This window comes from Pogona vitticeps, chromosome 1 (assembly GCF_051106095.1).
Source record: "Pogona vitticeps strain Pit_001003342236 chromosome 1, PviZW2.1, whole genome shotgun sequence".
In the NCBI taxonomy this organism is placed as follows: domain Eukaryota; kingdom Metazoa; phylum Chordata; class Lepidosauria; order Squamata; family Agamidae; genus Pogona; species Pogona vitticeps.
In genome coordinates, this window is record NC_135783.1 from 100,089,529 (window position 1) to 100,107,295 (window position 17,767).

Consider the following 17,767-nt stretch of genomic DNA (forward strand, 5'->3'; position numbering starts at 1 on the left):
TTTTAATGTATTTACCTAGAGAAAGAGGTTTGCTCCTTAAAACAAAACATGTAAGTATATTCAAGCTATTTGATTGATAAAGCCATAAATGAACATTAATGTAGATGTACTGTCGAGATTGTATAACTGGAGGAAATAAAATAGGATCACAAGATCATTCATGTCACCTTAGAAGGATACTCTAATGCAGTACAAGATGGCAATTGCAGATCCCTGCAACTAAAATTTTTCTCCTTTTTTGCCACAGAAATATAATCTCAGGGGTGAGGAGCCTTTGGCCCTCCATATGTTGTTTAATTTTCACTAATCCCAGCCAGCAATGCCAGTAGTAATTCATTTGAAAGAGAGAGGGCAAAGGGAACAAATATAAAGGATACTGATCAAGATGTTGCTTTAATGATTTGCTGTAGCATCTATTTCCTGACTTCGCTATTTTATTTATCTACTTATTTATTTCATGGTCATGTTTTAAACATTCATCTTGGTTACAAAATGTAATTTTTACATATTTATGTCTGGACTGGAATTTCTTATGAGGAATTGTCCCCCACCCCAATTTACAGCTGCAATAATGCTATGATCATCCATAAACATTCCTCAATTGATTAGCACTAATTAGTTCTTATTATTAGAAATCAGCACTTATTAGTCCTTAGTATTGTTCTTTAAAATTTAACCACTGACCAGAGCAATAACCTTTTTTAAAAAAACAACACTTTGGTTCTCTATCTAGATTATAAACCCTAAAGGGTTAAGTTTATATGATCAAATCTGACTTTGTTCTTCTGAAGCAATGTAAAAAACGTGAAATAAAGATCAAAAGGAATAGCAACATAACGTAACAAGAAAATGCCTACTGTATTACAGTAGCAGAGAAAAGTGTTTGAGCATTCTTGTAATGAGCTAAATATGCTAAGAATACTTAAATGAAACCCCAAAAAACTGCTGGCAAATTATTCTTTGGTTGTGTTGTTGTATTCATTAAGAACTTCTATTTTTCCCAACAGTTCCCTGGTCCTGGGAGTTCTACAATGGCTCAGTCTGCAGAGAGTAGCATATCTCCATTGTGTGAAGTTAATGACATGTAAAACCATATTGATAGTGTGATCCAGAAAACTCTTTCATCTGGTTTACATCTAAATTACTTTGAACTTATGACTCCAGTAAATATTTAAGGCAAGATAGTAAGTTTTATACCAGTCTATGGCCTGCACCTTTACACCATAGTTAGAAATTTTGTTCATGGAGGGTAACAAGGATGTGCAATGCAGTTCTCCCCTGCAGTTTTCTTCCCATTTCTGAAGAGACTGAGGTGAATAATAGAGGGCCCTGTGATGAGAACACCCAGTTGCCAGGATATTCAGGTACATGTGGTTACATTTTTCTTCCCAGTGAACAAGTGATGGGTGGGGGTTACACCAAAAATCTCCAGCCCACTTCCCTCCATTGATATAATTAATTAATGCTGCTGTCAATAACTAATTCATTATAGACCTTTTGTGGAAAGCAGTGGAGATGTATCCTATTTTTTTTAAAAAAGCATAGCACGCATTGCACAAGGCGAGGGAGGGAACAAGAGTGATGTAATATTTGTGCACACCATCCTAAAGTTCATCCAATAACCACAATGGCTGTAAACCTAGATAGATCTAACCCAATCCAAACTTAGTACTCTCAAATCCTATTAAAATCAATGGTATCAGAGAGTTGCCGCTAATCGAAATTCTGCTGATTTTAATAGGAGTTCTGTACTATTATTTTGCTCTGGATTGGGACAATTCTGGAGAAACCAAGTGCAACAGATCAGGATTGTTCTCAAGGATCATTTTTTATGGTGCTGTATCAGCTTTTGTAGAAGAAACCTTTTATAGAGAAATGTTCTGAATGACCGTTATACCTTGAATCCTCCAATATTTCCATTATCCACAGACGACTCATTGTTTATACAAAATGGTGTTTGGATTCTGTTTATTTTTTTTTTAAAAAAAGAAAAGAAATAAATGATTTGTCTGGAATAAAAAGCTATATTTCAAAAGTGTGGGTGTAGGCAAGTGTCCCTACATTTCACACCATTACACATTTTATTTTCAGGATACAAATTTACAGTAAGACTAAGTTTAAAATTATTATGTTGGTATCACATCTGATTGAGCACCAAAAAGGCAGTTGAAACATCTGTTGTTTTTAATGATCCACTCACATAGGACTTTCTCACCTACCCCCACAAAAGAACTTGGGGGGGGGGACAATCATCAGGTGTTTCTCTATATGTCCTTGCTGAAATTAGTAGAAGTTGCACATGGACACATTGGACAAATTGTGTTGTGTACAAATGGACTCCTGTTAAGATTGTGCCCATGTATGAAAAACGCATTTAAAGGAAGAGCAGCAAGTGAGATGGATAGTCACTGGGCCTAATTCTGCTTTTTGCACAGTAAGATCCTGATACTGTAAAAGAAGGCTGCAGGTATCAATTCTGACAGTACACTTTGCTCAAATCACACATCAATCCCACCCACCCCCACCCAGAAAACAACTAAAAACTGACAATTTTATTAATGTGTGTGTGGCTTTTTTTTAATCTTGTGCATTGGATTTAAACAGCAAACTGTGTGCACTTCAACTGTTATCACAACGTGGTCAAGAGGTCTGTGTCTTTCATCGTTTACACACATTTGTTCATTACAGTATATTATCAGGCTAGTGAAAACCAGGGGTGTGGTATGGTAAGCAGTATTGATAGTGCACCTAGATTTTATATTATTTAACTTGAAAATATTTCTCTTCTAAGATTCCCCCTTTTCCTCGATAAAAATAGTGTTCACCAAACGTTGGTGGTGCGCACGCACTACCAGTCACTCTTTGCACCACACCCTTGACCGGAACGCATGTTCTTGAGATTGTTGTGTTAAAAAGTATTACAAAAAATTTCCATACAAAAACTATTTTCATAGAAATCTTGCATTTCCACAAATAAACCCAAACATTTTCCCCCCGTGTTTCAGGGGAAGGGAAAAACTGCTCAAGAATTTTGTTCATTTAAACACGGTTGACTGTATTGAGGAATGCAGTCTATTTTAAAGTTCTACACATCCCCTTCTTGGTACGTGACCCCGTCGTATTTCCACTATTAGCAAGAGTTCCACAGGCTCCAGGGAGTTCAATTCAGACTGAGAAGAAGAGTTCCCCAAACCCTCTCAGGTCAAAAACCACACACCTCAATTATGTTAGATATGCTCTTCGCTTCACAGTAAAACAATTGCTCAGAGATAAGCAACATAATGTACATCATTTTTTTCCCTTTAACTGAGGGAAATTTGTTGTGTCATCAATAATACGGCCCACTTCCTTTGGGTTCTTCCACAAAACAGTTCCAGTGCAGATGAATTATATACTCTTCTACCACCTGACAGGATTTTATTTTTATCAGTGACAGACACAGTCAAAATGCAGATAACATTTCCTCTAGTCATTCTTCTATGGGGCAGGGGAAGGGAGGGAGGATTCCATTTTCATTGTTTTAACGTGATCACTGAATAAGCTCATATCAGCTGGCGGAATGGTGAAGTCAACTTCAGCCAGCAAATAGAAAGTCTTCTATGCTTGTGAGCACATAGCACAGTCTCTTTTGCCTCTACTAGAATTAAGAGCTATTATTTCCAAAGACTCCTCTAGTAGTTAGTTTCTGCAGTGGTTCGGTTGCTTCTCCAGCCCCTGGCAACAGATGAACTTCAGAGAGGAACTTGCCATTTCTCACCGAGACTGCTCACACAGCCATAAAACTCACACAGAACTTCCATTCATTAAGGAATGGTGGAGCCCATGACAAAAGGGTGGAATGCCCACGCCCACACCCCTCCCTCCCCCTTATATAAACGTGGCTGACACGTGATGCTTGTGATTTGAGTCTGACCTTTGCAACTGCTTAGATCATAGAGTCTCTAGTTCATAGACACAGCGGCATGAGGTAACTCATTTTATTTTGCACAGGTTGCATATTTCCACAGGAAACATTCTCGCAAAAGTTGGTTTGGGGGGGAAAGAAAAGAAAAGAAAAGAAAGACAACAGTTTGTGCTTGGGGGTAGTTTGGTGTCCCAGCTCTATGCCATGGTCTCTTTACCTGGCAATCTTCTGTCATTAAATGTGTGCATGTTGATAACCTCTTCCGTTTTCACAATAACGGGAGCCTGTGGCTTGTGTTTTAACCGACGTTGACACTTCAGAGACATCCTCAGCTCCTCCACCATGGCACTACAGAAGGACCTCTACAGGGGAAGTTTGAAGAATACAAAAAAAATGTATAAAAGAAGAAATGAGGAAACCATTATTATTATTGTTATTTCACAATTTACATTTTCACAAGACTTTATGATACTATGTACTAGTTTTTGTTTTGTTTTGTTTATGTTTGTAGCAACACCAGCTTGACATTAAAGCAAATAGTCTGGTAGTACCCTTACCTACTGCAGGTCACCAAGCATGGGAGAGGAATAGGAGGGATAGGGGTTGTTAATTCCATTGAAAGCAGAAGGATGCTGCAGAAGGACACACACACACACACACACACACACACACACACACACACACACACACACACACACACACACACACACACACACACACCTGTGCTATCCATAGGGGCTCTCCATATGAGTCAGGACTAGAGATGGGGACAACTCACCATTTTGGCGAGTCATCCTGCTTCATGAGTTGTCAAAAGTTGAAGCATGAAGTTGCCCCATGAAGTGACAAATAACAAATATATTTGTTGATTTGTGGGGGGTTATTAAAAAAAACACCCTGCCACCCCACTGCCACCACCACCAAACTGCTGCCACCCCCGCTGCCACCCTCCCACCACCATGCCACTGCCACCCCCTCCCTACTCTAAATGAAGCCGCAGTCACCATCTTTGCAAAGGGCAGCCAGTTTCCCTTTTTACATGCTGTGGCTGTGGAGGCCTGATGAAGACCTTGGAAGTGGCAGCAATGTTTATGGTAAGGGGGTGTTGGAGGCATGGGCGGGACTAAGGCAGGGAGAGGAAGGGGTGGGGGCAGGACCTATCTGGTCCTGCCCCCACCTCTCTCTTCAGTCTCCACTGCCACCCTCTTTAGAGACAGCAGCTTGGCTTTCCTTCCAGGTGCTAGGGCTGCTGTCTCGGCACATGTACACATGTATCAGCTGACAGACATGCATATGGGCAGAGACAGTACTCCCGGTTCCCAGAAGGGAAGCCCAGTCACTGTTTCTAGAGATGGAGGCAGCAGACAATGAGGAGGAAGGACTAAGTAGGGAGGTGACAGGGCAGTGGGAAGGGGCAGGGCATCGGTTTTGATGAAAACAAGGTGCCAAGCAGAAAAAAGTACACTGTGTTATTTCATTTTGGCAAAATGGCATACCCGAAACGAACTACAAAATGAATCAGCTTGGTTTCCCCCCCCCCCCCACGTTCATAGTTCAGTCCATGCCCATCTCTACTCACTACTAAGAAAACTATTGCCAAGCTTCAAAAGTTTCCTGTCCTTCAGCCAAAGTCTCTAACAACATTCACTAAATATGCATCTCATAATTCAGCTGATATTCTAGAAACATTTCATTTTCCAAGATCGATAGAATGATGCTCATTTTATATCCACATGCCAACCAATACTCATGTCTGAAGGTAACTGTGTTACCGCCACAGCTTGAACAACTAAAAGAGTTTTTTTTACAAATACCTTCAGTTTATTATATTTATAGTTTCACTATAACATATATTCATTTTTTTTAGAAAAATTGTACTTAATATGCAATGGCAATTCAATATCAAGTGACATTCCAATAAATATATATTAAAACCAAAGAGTCAGAAATAAAAATAAAAGTGGAGGAGTTGGATATCATATATTTTAAAAAGAGCAAATCATTTAATATGGAACAGAATTTTGTAGTAGGCATCCTTCAGTCTCAAGAGACTATGGTAACATGCTCTGAATAAAGGTCTTGGAACAGTGTCTAGTGTGGCTGAGAAGGCCAATTTGAGAGTGACAATCCCTTCCACACTGAAGACAAATGCAGTCTGTCTCCAGTCCAGTTCTGATTTTGCTGGTTTCAGGACTGCCTCTTTGCCTCGGCCTGCTGGACAAGTGTCTCTTCAAATTGGGAGAGGCCATGCTACACTGCCTGCCTCCAGAATGAAAGCTTTGATGTCAAGGTTTCCCATCTGTTGAGGTCCATTCCTAAGGCCTTCAGATCCCACTTGCAGATATCCTTGTATCGCAGCTGTGGTCTCCCTCTGGGGCGATTTTCCTGCACTAATTCTCCATACAGGAGATCTTTTGGAATCCGACCATAAGCCATTCTCACAACATGCCCAAGCCAACGTAGACATGTTTCAGTCATGTATACATGCTAACAATTCCAGCTCATTCCAGGAATACACTATTTTGAACGTTGTTCTGCTAGGTGATGCGAAAAATGATAGTGGATTAATGCAATTTTAAAACATTAAACAATTTCTTTTGTGTAAAAGTGAGCACCATCTCAGAATTAAATTAGATAGACATCTGTTAAACAATGCATAACTAGTACTGATCAGAGAAAACATACTAGAAAAAGGTAACAATATTGTGCATCCAAAACACTGGGGTGGCTCATGGTTCAAAGGGGGTCACTTCATCACAAAATTTTGTTTTGGGTTCCTTCCCAGTCCACTTTTGAGATACCTGTGCCCAAACTGCTATCCAAAGTCACAATATATCGAAATGATGTGAAATGTTATTTCCATTTCACCCAAGTGTGGAGATTGTGACAGAGTGTTTACTTCAACTAAAACTAGTTGTGACTAACTCCTGAGAAGCAAAATGAGAAATACAGGTGTTAACAAGCATGTATTAGACAATAATACTTTTCAGATGAGTACAACCTAGGACATCTGAGAAATACACATAAAACAGGAAAAATGAAATAGCCAAGATAGTCCCAATCTCACGGAATATTCGCACATCATAGTCAATGGTCTATGTACGTCTAAGTATATGTATAGACAGAAACCCTATTCAGGTGTTATGGCTGAAAGTGTGAATCAGTAAACCATGAGTGAAGGGGTGCACACATCAGCCCTACCCACCTCTCCCTCACCACTCAGTGATCAGTGGGAAAGTCTGTTGAGGTGTAGGTACATGTGTTTTTCTCTGCAGGCTTTTGCACTGAACATTTGAAGGTTTACCGTACTTCCAGCTGGGTTCTGTACATGAAAGGAAGATTCTTACGTGCTTCCTCACATACTGTACCTATCACCCATTTACCCCTTCACGTTTTCAGGGGAATATGCCTGAATAGGACTAGACTGTATGAGTGTACAAGTCAGCAATCTGTGTGCCCTAATCGTGCTTCCTACTCCTTTGGTGCATTGTACCTGGATGTATTTTTATATCTTCTTATTTTATGCTTTATTTGAGGAGCAGGTAAGTTGACCATGTTTTGGGGATATGCAGGTGAGTGGGGTTCCAGGATATATTATTATTTATTTAAATTTTATTCATTTTCAATAGGGATAGGACTGGAAATAGGGGTCTGGGGGTCTGGGGGAGTAGACATGGGTAGGGGAAGGGTAAAATTCCAGTGAGTGCAAGGGTACTTTTACATCCGTTTATACAATTCTATTAGGGACATGGTGGCACTGTGGGCTAAACCGCAGAAGCCTGTGCTGCAGGGTCAGAAAACCAAGCAGTCGTAAGATCGAATCCACGCAATGGAGTGAGCTCCCGTCACTTTGTCCCAGCTCCCGCCAACCTAGCGGTTCGAAAGCATGTAAATGCGAGTAGATAAATAGGTACCATCTTGGTGGGAAGGTTTAAAAAAAAAGGCGTTCCCTAGTCACGCTGGTCACGTGACAACGGAAACTGTCTTCGGACAGGCGCTGGCTCTATGGCTTGAAAAGCAGGATGAGTGCCGCCCCCTAGAGTTGGACACGACTGGACTAAAAATGTCAAGGGGAACCTTTACCTTTACAATTCTATTAGAATAAATAAATAACAAAAAAGAACAACTTAACAGATTTTACCAGAATTACTATCGTTACTAATCTCTCCATTCCCTGACTGGAGCTTCACTTTCTTCTTTTATCTATGCTTTCCAGGCCATATTTCGAATCCAGCTATAAAATCATTCCAAATTTTTGCATCCTTTTTAGGATGACTATGTTTCTGCTTTCTTCCAAAGTTTCCCATATTATAGCTACAGTAATTATGTGCATTATCAAATGTTACATTTCTTTATCTACAATCTCAGACATAATACTCAACACAATTCCAGTTTAAATGGTATCTCACAAAATACATTTTTCCCAACATTTCATATACTAATCTCCAAAAAGTGCCAATGATTTTCTGTTTCTCTACCTGTCCACCCAATATGGTTGAAAGTAGCCTCCTATATTTTACATTTTCAACACTTATTTAAAAACATTTCATAAAGCAGTTCTTGATTTTCATACTAGAAGTCTTAAAGGCAGATAGTGTCCAATTTTAATTTCTTTATTTGTTCATAAATCATTTTATGTCTTTCGGTTGAATTTAAACTGTTTACGTTATCTAAAAACATTCTGAGTTTTTTCTCTTTCATTTTATTCATTTTTATTTTTAAGGTTTTCTTTCCTCTTCTTAGATCCTCTTGCTTCCATGGTGGGCTTTCCTTTGGCACTTCCCATTTGGTTTTCTAGCTCAAATTCGGATGTTCCTTCTGAATTTGGTCCTGATGGTCCACTTGATTGCTTCTCTTCCTATTTCTCATTTGTCTTTTTTCTCTTCTTTCCTACCCAGCCATTCCCCCTCCTTTTTTTTTCATAAAGTCTTCTGCCTTCATTGTTGAATTAATAGAATATCTCTGCAACTGGAATTGGAAAGAGACACCTTCAGGTATCAACCACTTATATTTAATTGAGTTTGTTCTCAGGAAATATGTCAACTTGGTGTATTGTCTCCTTTTCTGTCTTATTTGCAATGGGATATGTTTCAAAATCTTAATTTCTTTTCCTTTTATAATGGATCTTTTATCTTGCCTATTTCTTGGAACTTTTTCTCGAAATACAATTCTTGTAAATTTAACATGAATTTCTCAGGGGAGTTTATTATTCCTGGTGTATGCTGTATTAATTCTTCATGCTGTATCTATGCCTGAATAGGACTAGATTGTATGAGTGTACAGGTCAGCAATCTGTGTGCCCCAATCATGTTGAATGGCATGTGTGAATAATGGAAGGAATGTATAGATAACGTGTCTCTGTTCACATCTACCCAGACCATTCATAGGTTAAGCAAGATGAGTAAGCCCTCCATCAGTGTCCTCATTATCCATTCAGTCTCATTGGCAAAGAAGCAGGTTGAAATACAGTAGACCAGCCAAGTATACCATACAATGTAGGACAGAGGATCATTCTTTACTCTTCTCTAAACACAAAAATAGCTGTCACATGGTGAAAAATGTAAGTTGCTTTCCCTCAAGGCAGATTGTAAAGTTGAAGCCCTGCTAACCATTGGATGGTTCTAAAGTAAAGCAGCTTAAAAACTATGGGGAAATATAAACTACAAAACAAAAACCATAACTACTTCCTTGTGGCCTTTTCCTTCAACCTGACTCCAGTTACATATTGCCAACAAGCCATTGGAGAACAAACTCTGTATGACCTCTTCTTCTTCTTTTCATTGCAAGCCTCAAGGTTCCTGCCCTCTCTGAACACAGCCAAGTCTGTTCTCGTAGCTCACTCTTTTCTTTTCTTGATTTTTTTTCATGCTGAATTTGAATAAAGTTTAAAATGATATCGAATAAAATATCCGGAGCTGAAGTCCCGAAGGCAGTTTGTGTTGTTCTGCCAACTCCTGTGATGTTGCTGGAACCAGTTGTATTGGCTCTTGCCTTTCCATTGGACCATTTCAGCAACATGGAGAGGGGGGATTTGCTGCTTGGGTAACAGCCTATCCTCCATACTACTTTACCCAGGCTTCATGCTCTGGAGAGGACACTTCTCGATACAGAGCATGTTACCATAGTCTCTTGAGACTGAAGGATGCCTATGATGAATAAAATAAAGATAGTAGATTTTTGTCTATAACTTTAATGTTCACTGTTATAATTGCATAATTATTCTGAAAAAGTAACAAGGACACTTGATTTGCATCTCCAAGTTACAACTGAAAATGCCTCTATAAAACAAACTGAAGAAAATCCAAAATGATAAGATCAGCAGTATTTCTGCTATTACATTTTCCCCTTCTCTAAAATGTGATGACTTCAGACTACAATTTATAATTAACTAGGCAATGGAAAAAGCTACAAATAGCAGTGGGTAACAGTTCAAATATTTGGACTGTGATTCAGTACAAAAAATATGGGGCAGATGCTAGAAAATGCCTCCCCCTACCTCCTATCATACATGTCCAGTAGTTCAGTCCACTTGACATGACTACAGTGAGCCAGTTGGCATTTCTCTAAGATCTGTTGCATTGTGCTGGCTCCCCCTGGTGAATTAGAGGGATGCTTAGCACAATAACGTAATAACAAATGAACTACTTGTTACAGGGTACGGGAGACTTAACACAGGGCTGACAATGGTCACTCTCTGAGTAAAATGATTTCCATCTGGAAAACATCTTTAGTTGGATATGTTTTTAATTCATTGAATACATCTTTTGATGGAATACACCCAAAGAGTGCCATGGATCACTAAAGAAGTCTCAGATAGATAGCAAAGACTTCCTCAGTGGTTGAACAGTCTGTGATCTTCAGTCAGGTATTTTTCTCCAAAGTGGACACTGAAGAAGAAAAGGCCAGATGGGACTGCAGCATAAACAGAAGATAGTTTAATCTTTTTTTTCTGTGCCTTTTTCCTGAGCCTTTGCCAAATGTCAGAAAGACATGGGGAAGCAGGCAAACCTGATTTCTCAAAGAAGTGCATTCCACAACCTGGGAGCAGCCACCAAGAAGGCCCTCTCTCACACATATCCTGGCCAAAGACACTTGGGAGAGTGGTGAAATTTAGTGAAGGGCCTCCTCAGAAAACCATAAAAGATTAGAAGACACATAGGAGTGATCCAACCTTTCAGGATAGGTATGAATCCTTCAACTGCTCTTTCCCAAGTACTGTTTCTAATGGCAAGTGATGACTCCTTTGTTTCAAACACATCCTGTTGATCCATTTATCTTGTAGTTTGTTCTTAATGAAGTCATAAAAGCCCTCTCTGAACCTGTGGAACTCCATTGGTCAGAAGACTCCATTCATCCATCCTTCCCTCCATCCATGGAGATTGGTCATGAATACGGGAACAAATCAACAAATCCAATTCCCTCTGAATTAATTTCACAGCAGCTTTTATGGCACAAAAGAACCAAAAAAATCTTATTTTCCAAAAGAACCAAAAATCTCATGAAGACAAACTTCTTAACTATCCACTGTGCAATAGAATTAAACAGAACAAATCAAGTCACTGTACAATTAACATCTACATAGAACAGTAGATCTATGAACACCTTCTGTGCATTCAACTTATTTTTATTTTGTCACATCCCTCTGACAAAGGAGGTCGAAGGACAGGGCAAAGACTGGAGATGTTTCTGTTTATTTTACTGGCCAAAGTAAAAAAAATTAAATCCCAAAGGTAGCCAACAATTTCAAAAATTTCTCCTCTAAACCTCAGGAAGTTCTTTCCAGTTAGAATAGACACTATTTGTTAAGGTCAGGATTAAAGGACCTGTCAAGTTCCTCATGTTGTTGCAGTTGTGTTCCCCCTGCCCCCAGCCAGAATGACTAATGGTGAGGGATCAAGGAAACTTCAGTTGGATGACACATGTTCCCCATCCTTGGGATACATGAACAGATATTCTCATCTAATATTAGTTAACTCTGTCTATCTGACTAACTATCTGTCTGTCTGTCTGTCTGTCTGTCTCCTCATGCACACAAACATACTTTCTCTCATACAATTTGTCTTCCATGAAAATATCAGAATATATTTTTTAAAAATTGCTCTCATCATGTCAAGCAGTGACTTGCTGCCTCCAGAAGAATGGCCTGAAATAACTTTAGCATTTGGGGCCATGTGACCCTGTGGGAAGGATGCTACATCATTCCAAGACATTCATGGAGAGATGGCCAGCCCTCCCATTTGCCATCATTTCTACTGGAGCTTTCAATCCCAAATCAAAATGGATATTGGCAACTCTTTTTTACACTGGAAGATTGAAATGTTACTTTCATGTCACTCAGAAAGCTAAAATTTGGCACATACACTGTTGCCTCAGAAAGTTCTGAAACAGACACATTTGCACATTTCTCTGTTTTATCGGGAGACTCCCAGTCACTGCAATATTTCAAACTCACTGCAGAAACTGAAATTTGCCACAAACACAACTCAACAAAACACAGAGACTACTAGAAAAGTCTGAAAATGAGATCTCTTTACATGTATACCTGACACCACCAAAGTCCCTCCCCCGCTACTTTCCCATTGGCTATGATGTTATAGAAAATTCAGTATGGAAGGGAACATGTAGTGTAGCATTCCTCTAGAGCACAGGAGTTCTGTGGAGCTTTGCACTGTAAACAGAATCTGTACTGAAGTCCTGAAATCACACAGCTGGAGAGATCTTAATTGGTTTGTTTTGGAAAAGTAATGGGAGAATTGTAGAAATAAGAGTCTTTGTAGGAATAAATGCAAGCAGTAATAAATACTAGACCCCTATTGTCACTACTTTCAGGGAACTTTTTAAATAAAAGATAATTATCATGATGTTGGAGAAGAAATTGGATTCTTTGGTAACTTGCATTATCCAACAGATTATGATCTGTCCAGCATTGGGAGGAAAGTTCTGTATACAGTGTTGAACTCTTACGTGAATTGAGAAAGTCATAAATTGAGGAAACAGCTCTGTTATTTGATTTTTCATACCTTCCTTCCTTCTCCCAAAGACTTCAACTTTCATTTGTTAAGAAACACTATGCCATTGTTAACATTTAACACAGAAGCATCGGAAATATTTTCAGGGACAGCCAACATAAGACTAATTTTGAGATGAAATAAAATTTAACAATGTAATAAAGTATTCCCAAAGGCTTTCATGGCTGGGATCCAATGGTTGTTGTGCATTGTAGGCCAGACAGCACGAAAAACCTACAACAACCAATGGAATTGTTTACAATTTCAACTGCCCTTTCTAACCTCATTATTGTTAGGATAACTCTTAAAAGCTGGCAGGTTCTGTGATAGAAATCCTTGTTCAGCTTAAGCTTTGTGGACATGTACAGAAGTTTCCCTCTTTTAAAATACTCACTTGCTTTTTATTCACTTTTTGTACAGTAGCTCATTGCATACAAAAACACAAACCATCATTGAATTTGTGCTGAATATCAGCAGTCGATTTACTGAATGTTTCTGGAAGGTAAATATTGCCTAGCCTGAGAATAATTTAACAGCTATTCAGATTGTAAATACTGTAGCTTTAAAGTTATTTGGGCATGTTCTTCAAGGTTCTTCAAAATTGTTACAGTAAAATGAAGCATTAGTAGTTCATTTCTAATTAGTTGAAAAGAGCTTGCACTAAGCTTTAATGAGCATTACCGATGCATGTCCTTGGCCTAGCTGTTCCACTACTTAGTTCCCTCACTGTTTTCCCCCTTCTGTCTGCCATTCTGTATAACATTTTTAAAGGCAACATTAGTAAAACAAATGTGTTTTTCACAGATACCTACTTATGAACAAGTGTGCTTCAGCATTATCTATAATGACCACTAACGGTGGCTTTCACTTTTTTAAACTTCCCAAATTTAGACATTTTAAATCAATTAAATGACTTTACTACGCTAATGCACATGTATATGATGTTAAAACATCAGGGTATCTGGTTTGAAGGGGGCAGAGGGAAGCTACCCTCCCTAACATTCTGATGGGGTCCTTTTAGAGAAATTAAGACAGTGGCAGCTGTTGCAGTCACTCATGGCTTTTTGGTGAATGCCGAAGTAAGAAGGGAGAATAGGAATTCTTGAAAACAAGCAGAATTTGTCTATAAATGGTGGTACAACAAAAATTCAAAATCATAGAATGCTCTTGCAACAAACTACAAAAAATGCATAAGCAGACAGACCTCAAGAGTTCATATTAAGCATACCAGGAACTAGGTATGCAACATTTTTCTTCTTCATGTGGGAAGAAGATGCTTAGATATTAATATTTTTCTTACTTTTCATGGAGGATTTCCATCTGAACACCTCCACCTGCTGAACACCACCATCTTTCCCCATCTCTTCCTCTCACTCCCTGATTAACATTGCCTTGACAATAGTAGGCATAGGTGACAGCATTTAGTAAGACATTACCGCATAAGCACCAAGCAAAACAATTGTACGACTATCTTGATTAAACCAGAATGTCTTTCCTCTCCATAGTCACTGGGCCCATAAATGCCCTACTTAAGGATTTCTATAGCTACGTGACCATGGAGGATTGTCTCCGGACAACTACTAGCTCTATGGGTTGGAAACAGAGATGAGCACCGCCACCTAGAGTAGGACATGACTGGACAAAAGTGTCAAGGGGTACCTTTACTTTTTACCTTTTGTAGAACATGTGTATGCTGAAACCCTGTCACCATTGCTGATGATTTCAAGTGCAGGCCGAGGCAAAGAGGCAGTCCCGAAACCAGCAAAATCAGGGAGCTGGACAGGGAACAGACTGTACAGTGGTGCCTCACTTAGCGATCGCTCCGTTGAGCGATGAAATTGCTTAGCGATGGGGTTTTGGCCATCGCCAGAGTGATCGCTTAGCGATGGCCCCTATGAGGAAAAATCGCTTTGTGATGATCGCGGGGAAGCAATCATTGCAAAGCCCCCATTTTCAGCCAGCTGATCGGCGGTTCCAAAACGGCCGCCGGAAAACAAAATGGCCGCCCACTGTGTTGCCTCGCTTTAGAGGCACCGAAAATGGCCGCCGCAATGAAGGATCTTTGCATAAGGTTAGTTTTAAAGCCCATAGGAACGCATTAAACAAGTTTTAATGCATTTCTATGGGCTTTTAAAAATCGCTTAGTGACGAAATCCCTTAGCGACGTTTTTTCCTGCATGGATTAACGTCGCTAAGCTAGGCACCACTATATTTGTCTTCAGTGTGGAAGGGATTGTCACTCTCGAATTGGTCTTCTCAGCCACACTAGATGCTGTTCCAAGTCCTCTATTCAGAGCATGTTACCATAGTCTTTCGAGACTGAAGGATGCCTAATCTAAATCTAAATCAAGTGTGTTCAGGCCTTCACTTTTCTCTTTCTTATACAGAGGCAGCAGAAGTAGGCCTTGTACCTACAGTTAACCATTGAGAGCACAGAGTGTTACTCCTGTCCTCTGAAGATGCCGGCCACAGAGACTGGTGAAACATCAGGAAGAGCAACCTTCAAAACACAGCCAAAGAGCCCAAAAAACCCACAAGCATTAGATCCCGGCTGTGAATGCCTTTGTGAATACAGTTAACCACTTCTCAACCAAACACAAGTCAATTGTCAATTGTCAGGGCTGTTTTTCAAGAAGTGTGGATGGTTCTAAGGCTGTTCTGTAGACCAACATGACTGCTCCCATTAGTGTCATCAACATTTAGGTTGCTCTTTGCTATGTAAAGTTTAGCATCACTTTTTCCTGCTGGCAATGCAGACACAATATGATGTAGCAATATTAGGCCATTTCCTGGTGTTTTAAATAATGAATACAGAAGCACAATTAAAAAACCAGACTTTTTGGAATGATTAAATTTCCTGGCTTTTAAAAAATGTAAATTTATGTATATATACACCACACACAAATCCCAACAGAAACTTCCCTCTTGTTGAATTAGCCAGTGCTAGAGGATTTCAGAAGATGAGCACGTGATCTGTACTATATTTTCTGGGAAAGAAAAGGAATAAATAAATAAATAAATTCAAGAGAAATATAGACAACTACATGGTTGTAGCGTTCTCTATTTATTAGGTCTATGGTTCATGTTATACAGTATTATGTAGTGGTTTATGTTTGTTATGGAATAATGGTTCATGTATATTAATGTTGCTGAGAGGCGGAGCCAAAAGAGATGCTAGAAGAGGCGGAGCCTGAGTCAGTCAGGGAGACAGTAGAGTATGAGTAAGAGTCAGGCAGTAGAGAAAAGTTAGAGAAAGTAATAGAGTGTGTAGTTTGGGAAATTCTGAGGTGTGATTAGCTACTGAAGATATTTATGAATCAATCTCTGTAATCAATAAACCAAAGTTTTATTTAAAAGAACTTGAAGAGTGGACCTGATCTTTCTGAGGTAATGGTGATTTAGGGATCACCTCGTGGCAGCAGTGTTAAAGAGGAAAGTGTTTGCCTTCGTGTGCTCTGAGGCTTGAAGGTCAAGCAAAAGGGGCACGAGGGTGGATGTCACAATGGTGGATATCCTTTGATTTGTATTTCTGTATTGAGCAGGGGGTTGGACCCGATGGCCTTATAGACCCCTTCCAACTTCATGATTCTATGATTCTATGAAAGAAGCAAGAACAGTTGGTATATGTCTGCACTCTACAAACATGTTCTGTGCATGTTTTCCAAAAGATATCCCCTCATCATTTGAAATTGAAAAGAAGAGGGGAGTGGGAGATCTGGGAATTAACAAATATTGTCACTGGGAACCAAGGTCAAAATCATCCATACTATGTGAAAGAAAGACAGAGAAGAAACACAGGGACAAAAACCAAACAATTTGAAAAGTGGTGTTCGAGGAGAGCCTTAAAGGCAACAGAGTGAGTGTTTAGTCAAGTCAAGCCTGAACTCTCACTGGAGCAAAAATGAGTCAACTGAGATTATTCTACAATGCATGTATATAGAGAGTATAGAACTGGCCAGAAAATGGAAGGGGTGCTAGGAAGACAGAAAGTCCTAACATGAGACAGATTGTCTCAGTAAAGGCAGCCAAAGAAATTAGTTTGCAAGACCTGGCCAGAACTTACTGGAAAAGATAATATTGCTAGGAAGGGAGGGCAATAGAAATAGAGAACAACGTAACATGATATGTTGTTGGTTTGCAAAATCTGAGCACAGCCACTAATGATAGGACATTTTAGAGGCCATTAACTCATATACTGCACTAGAAGTAACATGATAGCATATAACACCTTGGAGTTTTTTCCCTTAATTATCAAACAGTGACAAGATGGGCGGAATGGTTGAAATATAGCAGGATATAGACACCAAAGCTCTGCTAGTATCAAGTTTGACAACCCCCAGCCACAAAGCAATAGCTTAAATGAATGAGTTTCTAAATGTTTGTTCTCTTTTTGATATTTCAACTCCTGCAGCCTGGATTCCTTCTAAATGTAATACAGAAATACTTTGAATATGTCTTACAGAATTGTATGCTAATTCCTTGGAAATATATGGCAAAATGTCCCTTTCAGCAGCACTGTGATTCCATTTACTTTACTTAAAGCAAGACTCTTCTTTTGACTCTTAAAAGAAAACCTCTTTTTAAATCTATTTTGGAATGGTCTTGAGTGTAAACCTGTCACACACATGCACAGATTATAAGTCATTGTTTTACCCTCTTGAAATGCCTTTTTTGAGGATCAGTATTTTAGCCCCTGCAGCCTGAATTCTTTCCACATGGAAAAATGTGGGTGGGAAAAAGAATGTTCTTTCAAGGTAAGCAAGATTGGTCTTTTCAGTTTATTTGATCTGTTTTAAATCTGGGGACATTTTAGGGTCACTCATTTCTGCACAGGGGGCTAAAACATTTTACTTTT

General features: G+C 39.3%; 1 protein-coding gene across 2 annotated transcripts in view; it reads right to left on the bottom strand.

Moving 5' to 3' along the window:
* Positions 1-1,951: 1,951 nt before the first annotated feature.
* GRIK2 (glutamate ionotropic receptor kainate type subunit 2) overlaps positions 1,952-17,767 on the bottom strand; it is a 591,038-nt gene continuing 575,222 nt past the window's right edge. For both annotated transcript variants that reach the window (XM_020780740.3, XM_020780821.3), the window contains one exon: positions 1,952-4,266. In XM_020780740.3, the coding sequence (XP_020636399.1) occupies positions 4,253-4,266 (14 nt within the window). In that variant the 3' untranslated portion in view covers positions 1,952-4,252. The remainder of the gene's footprint in view (positions 4,267-17,767) is intronic.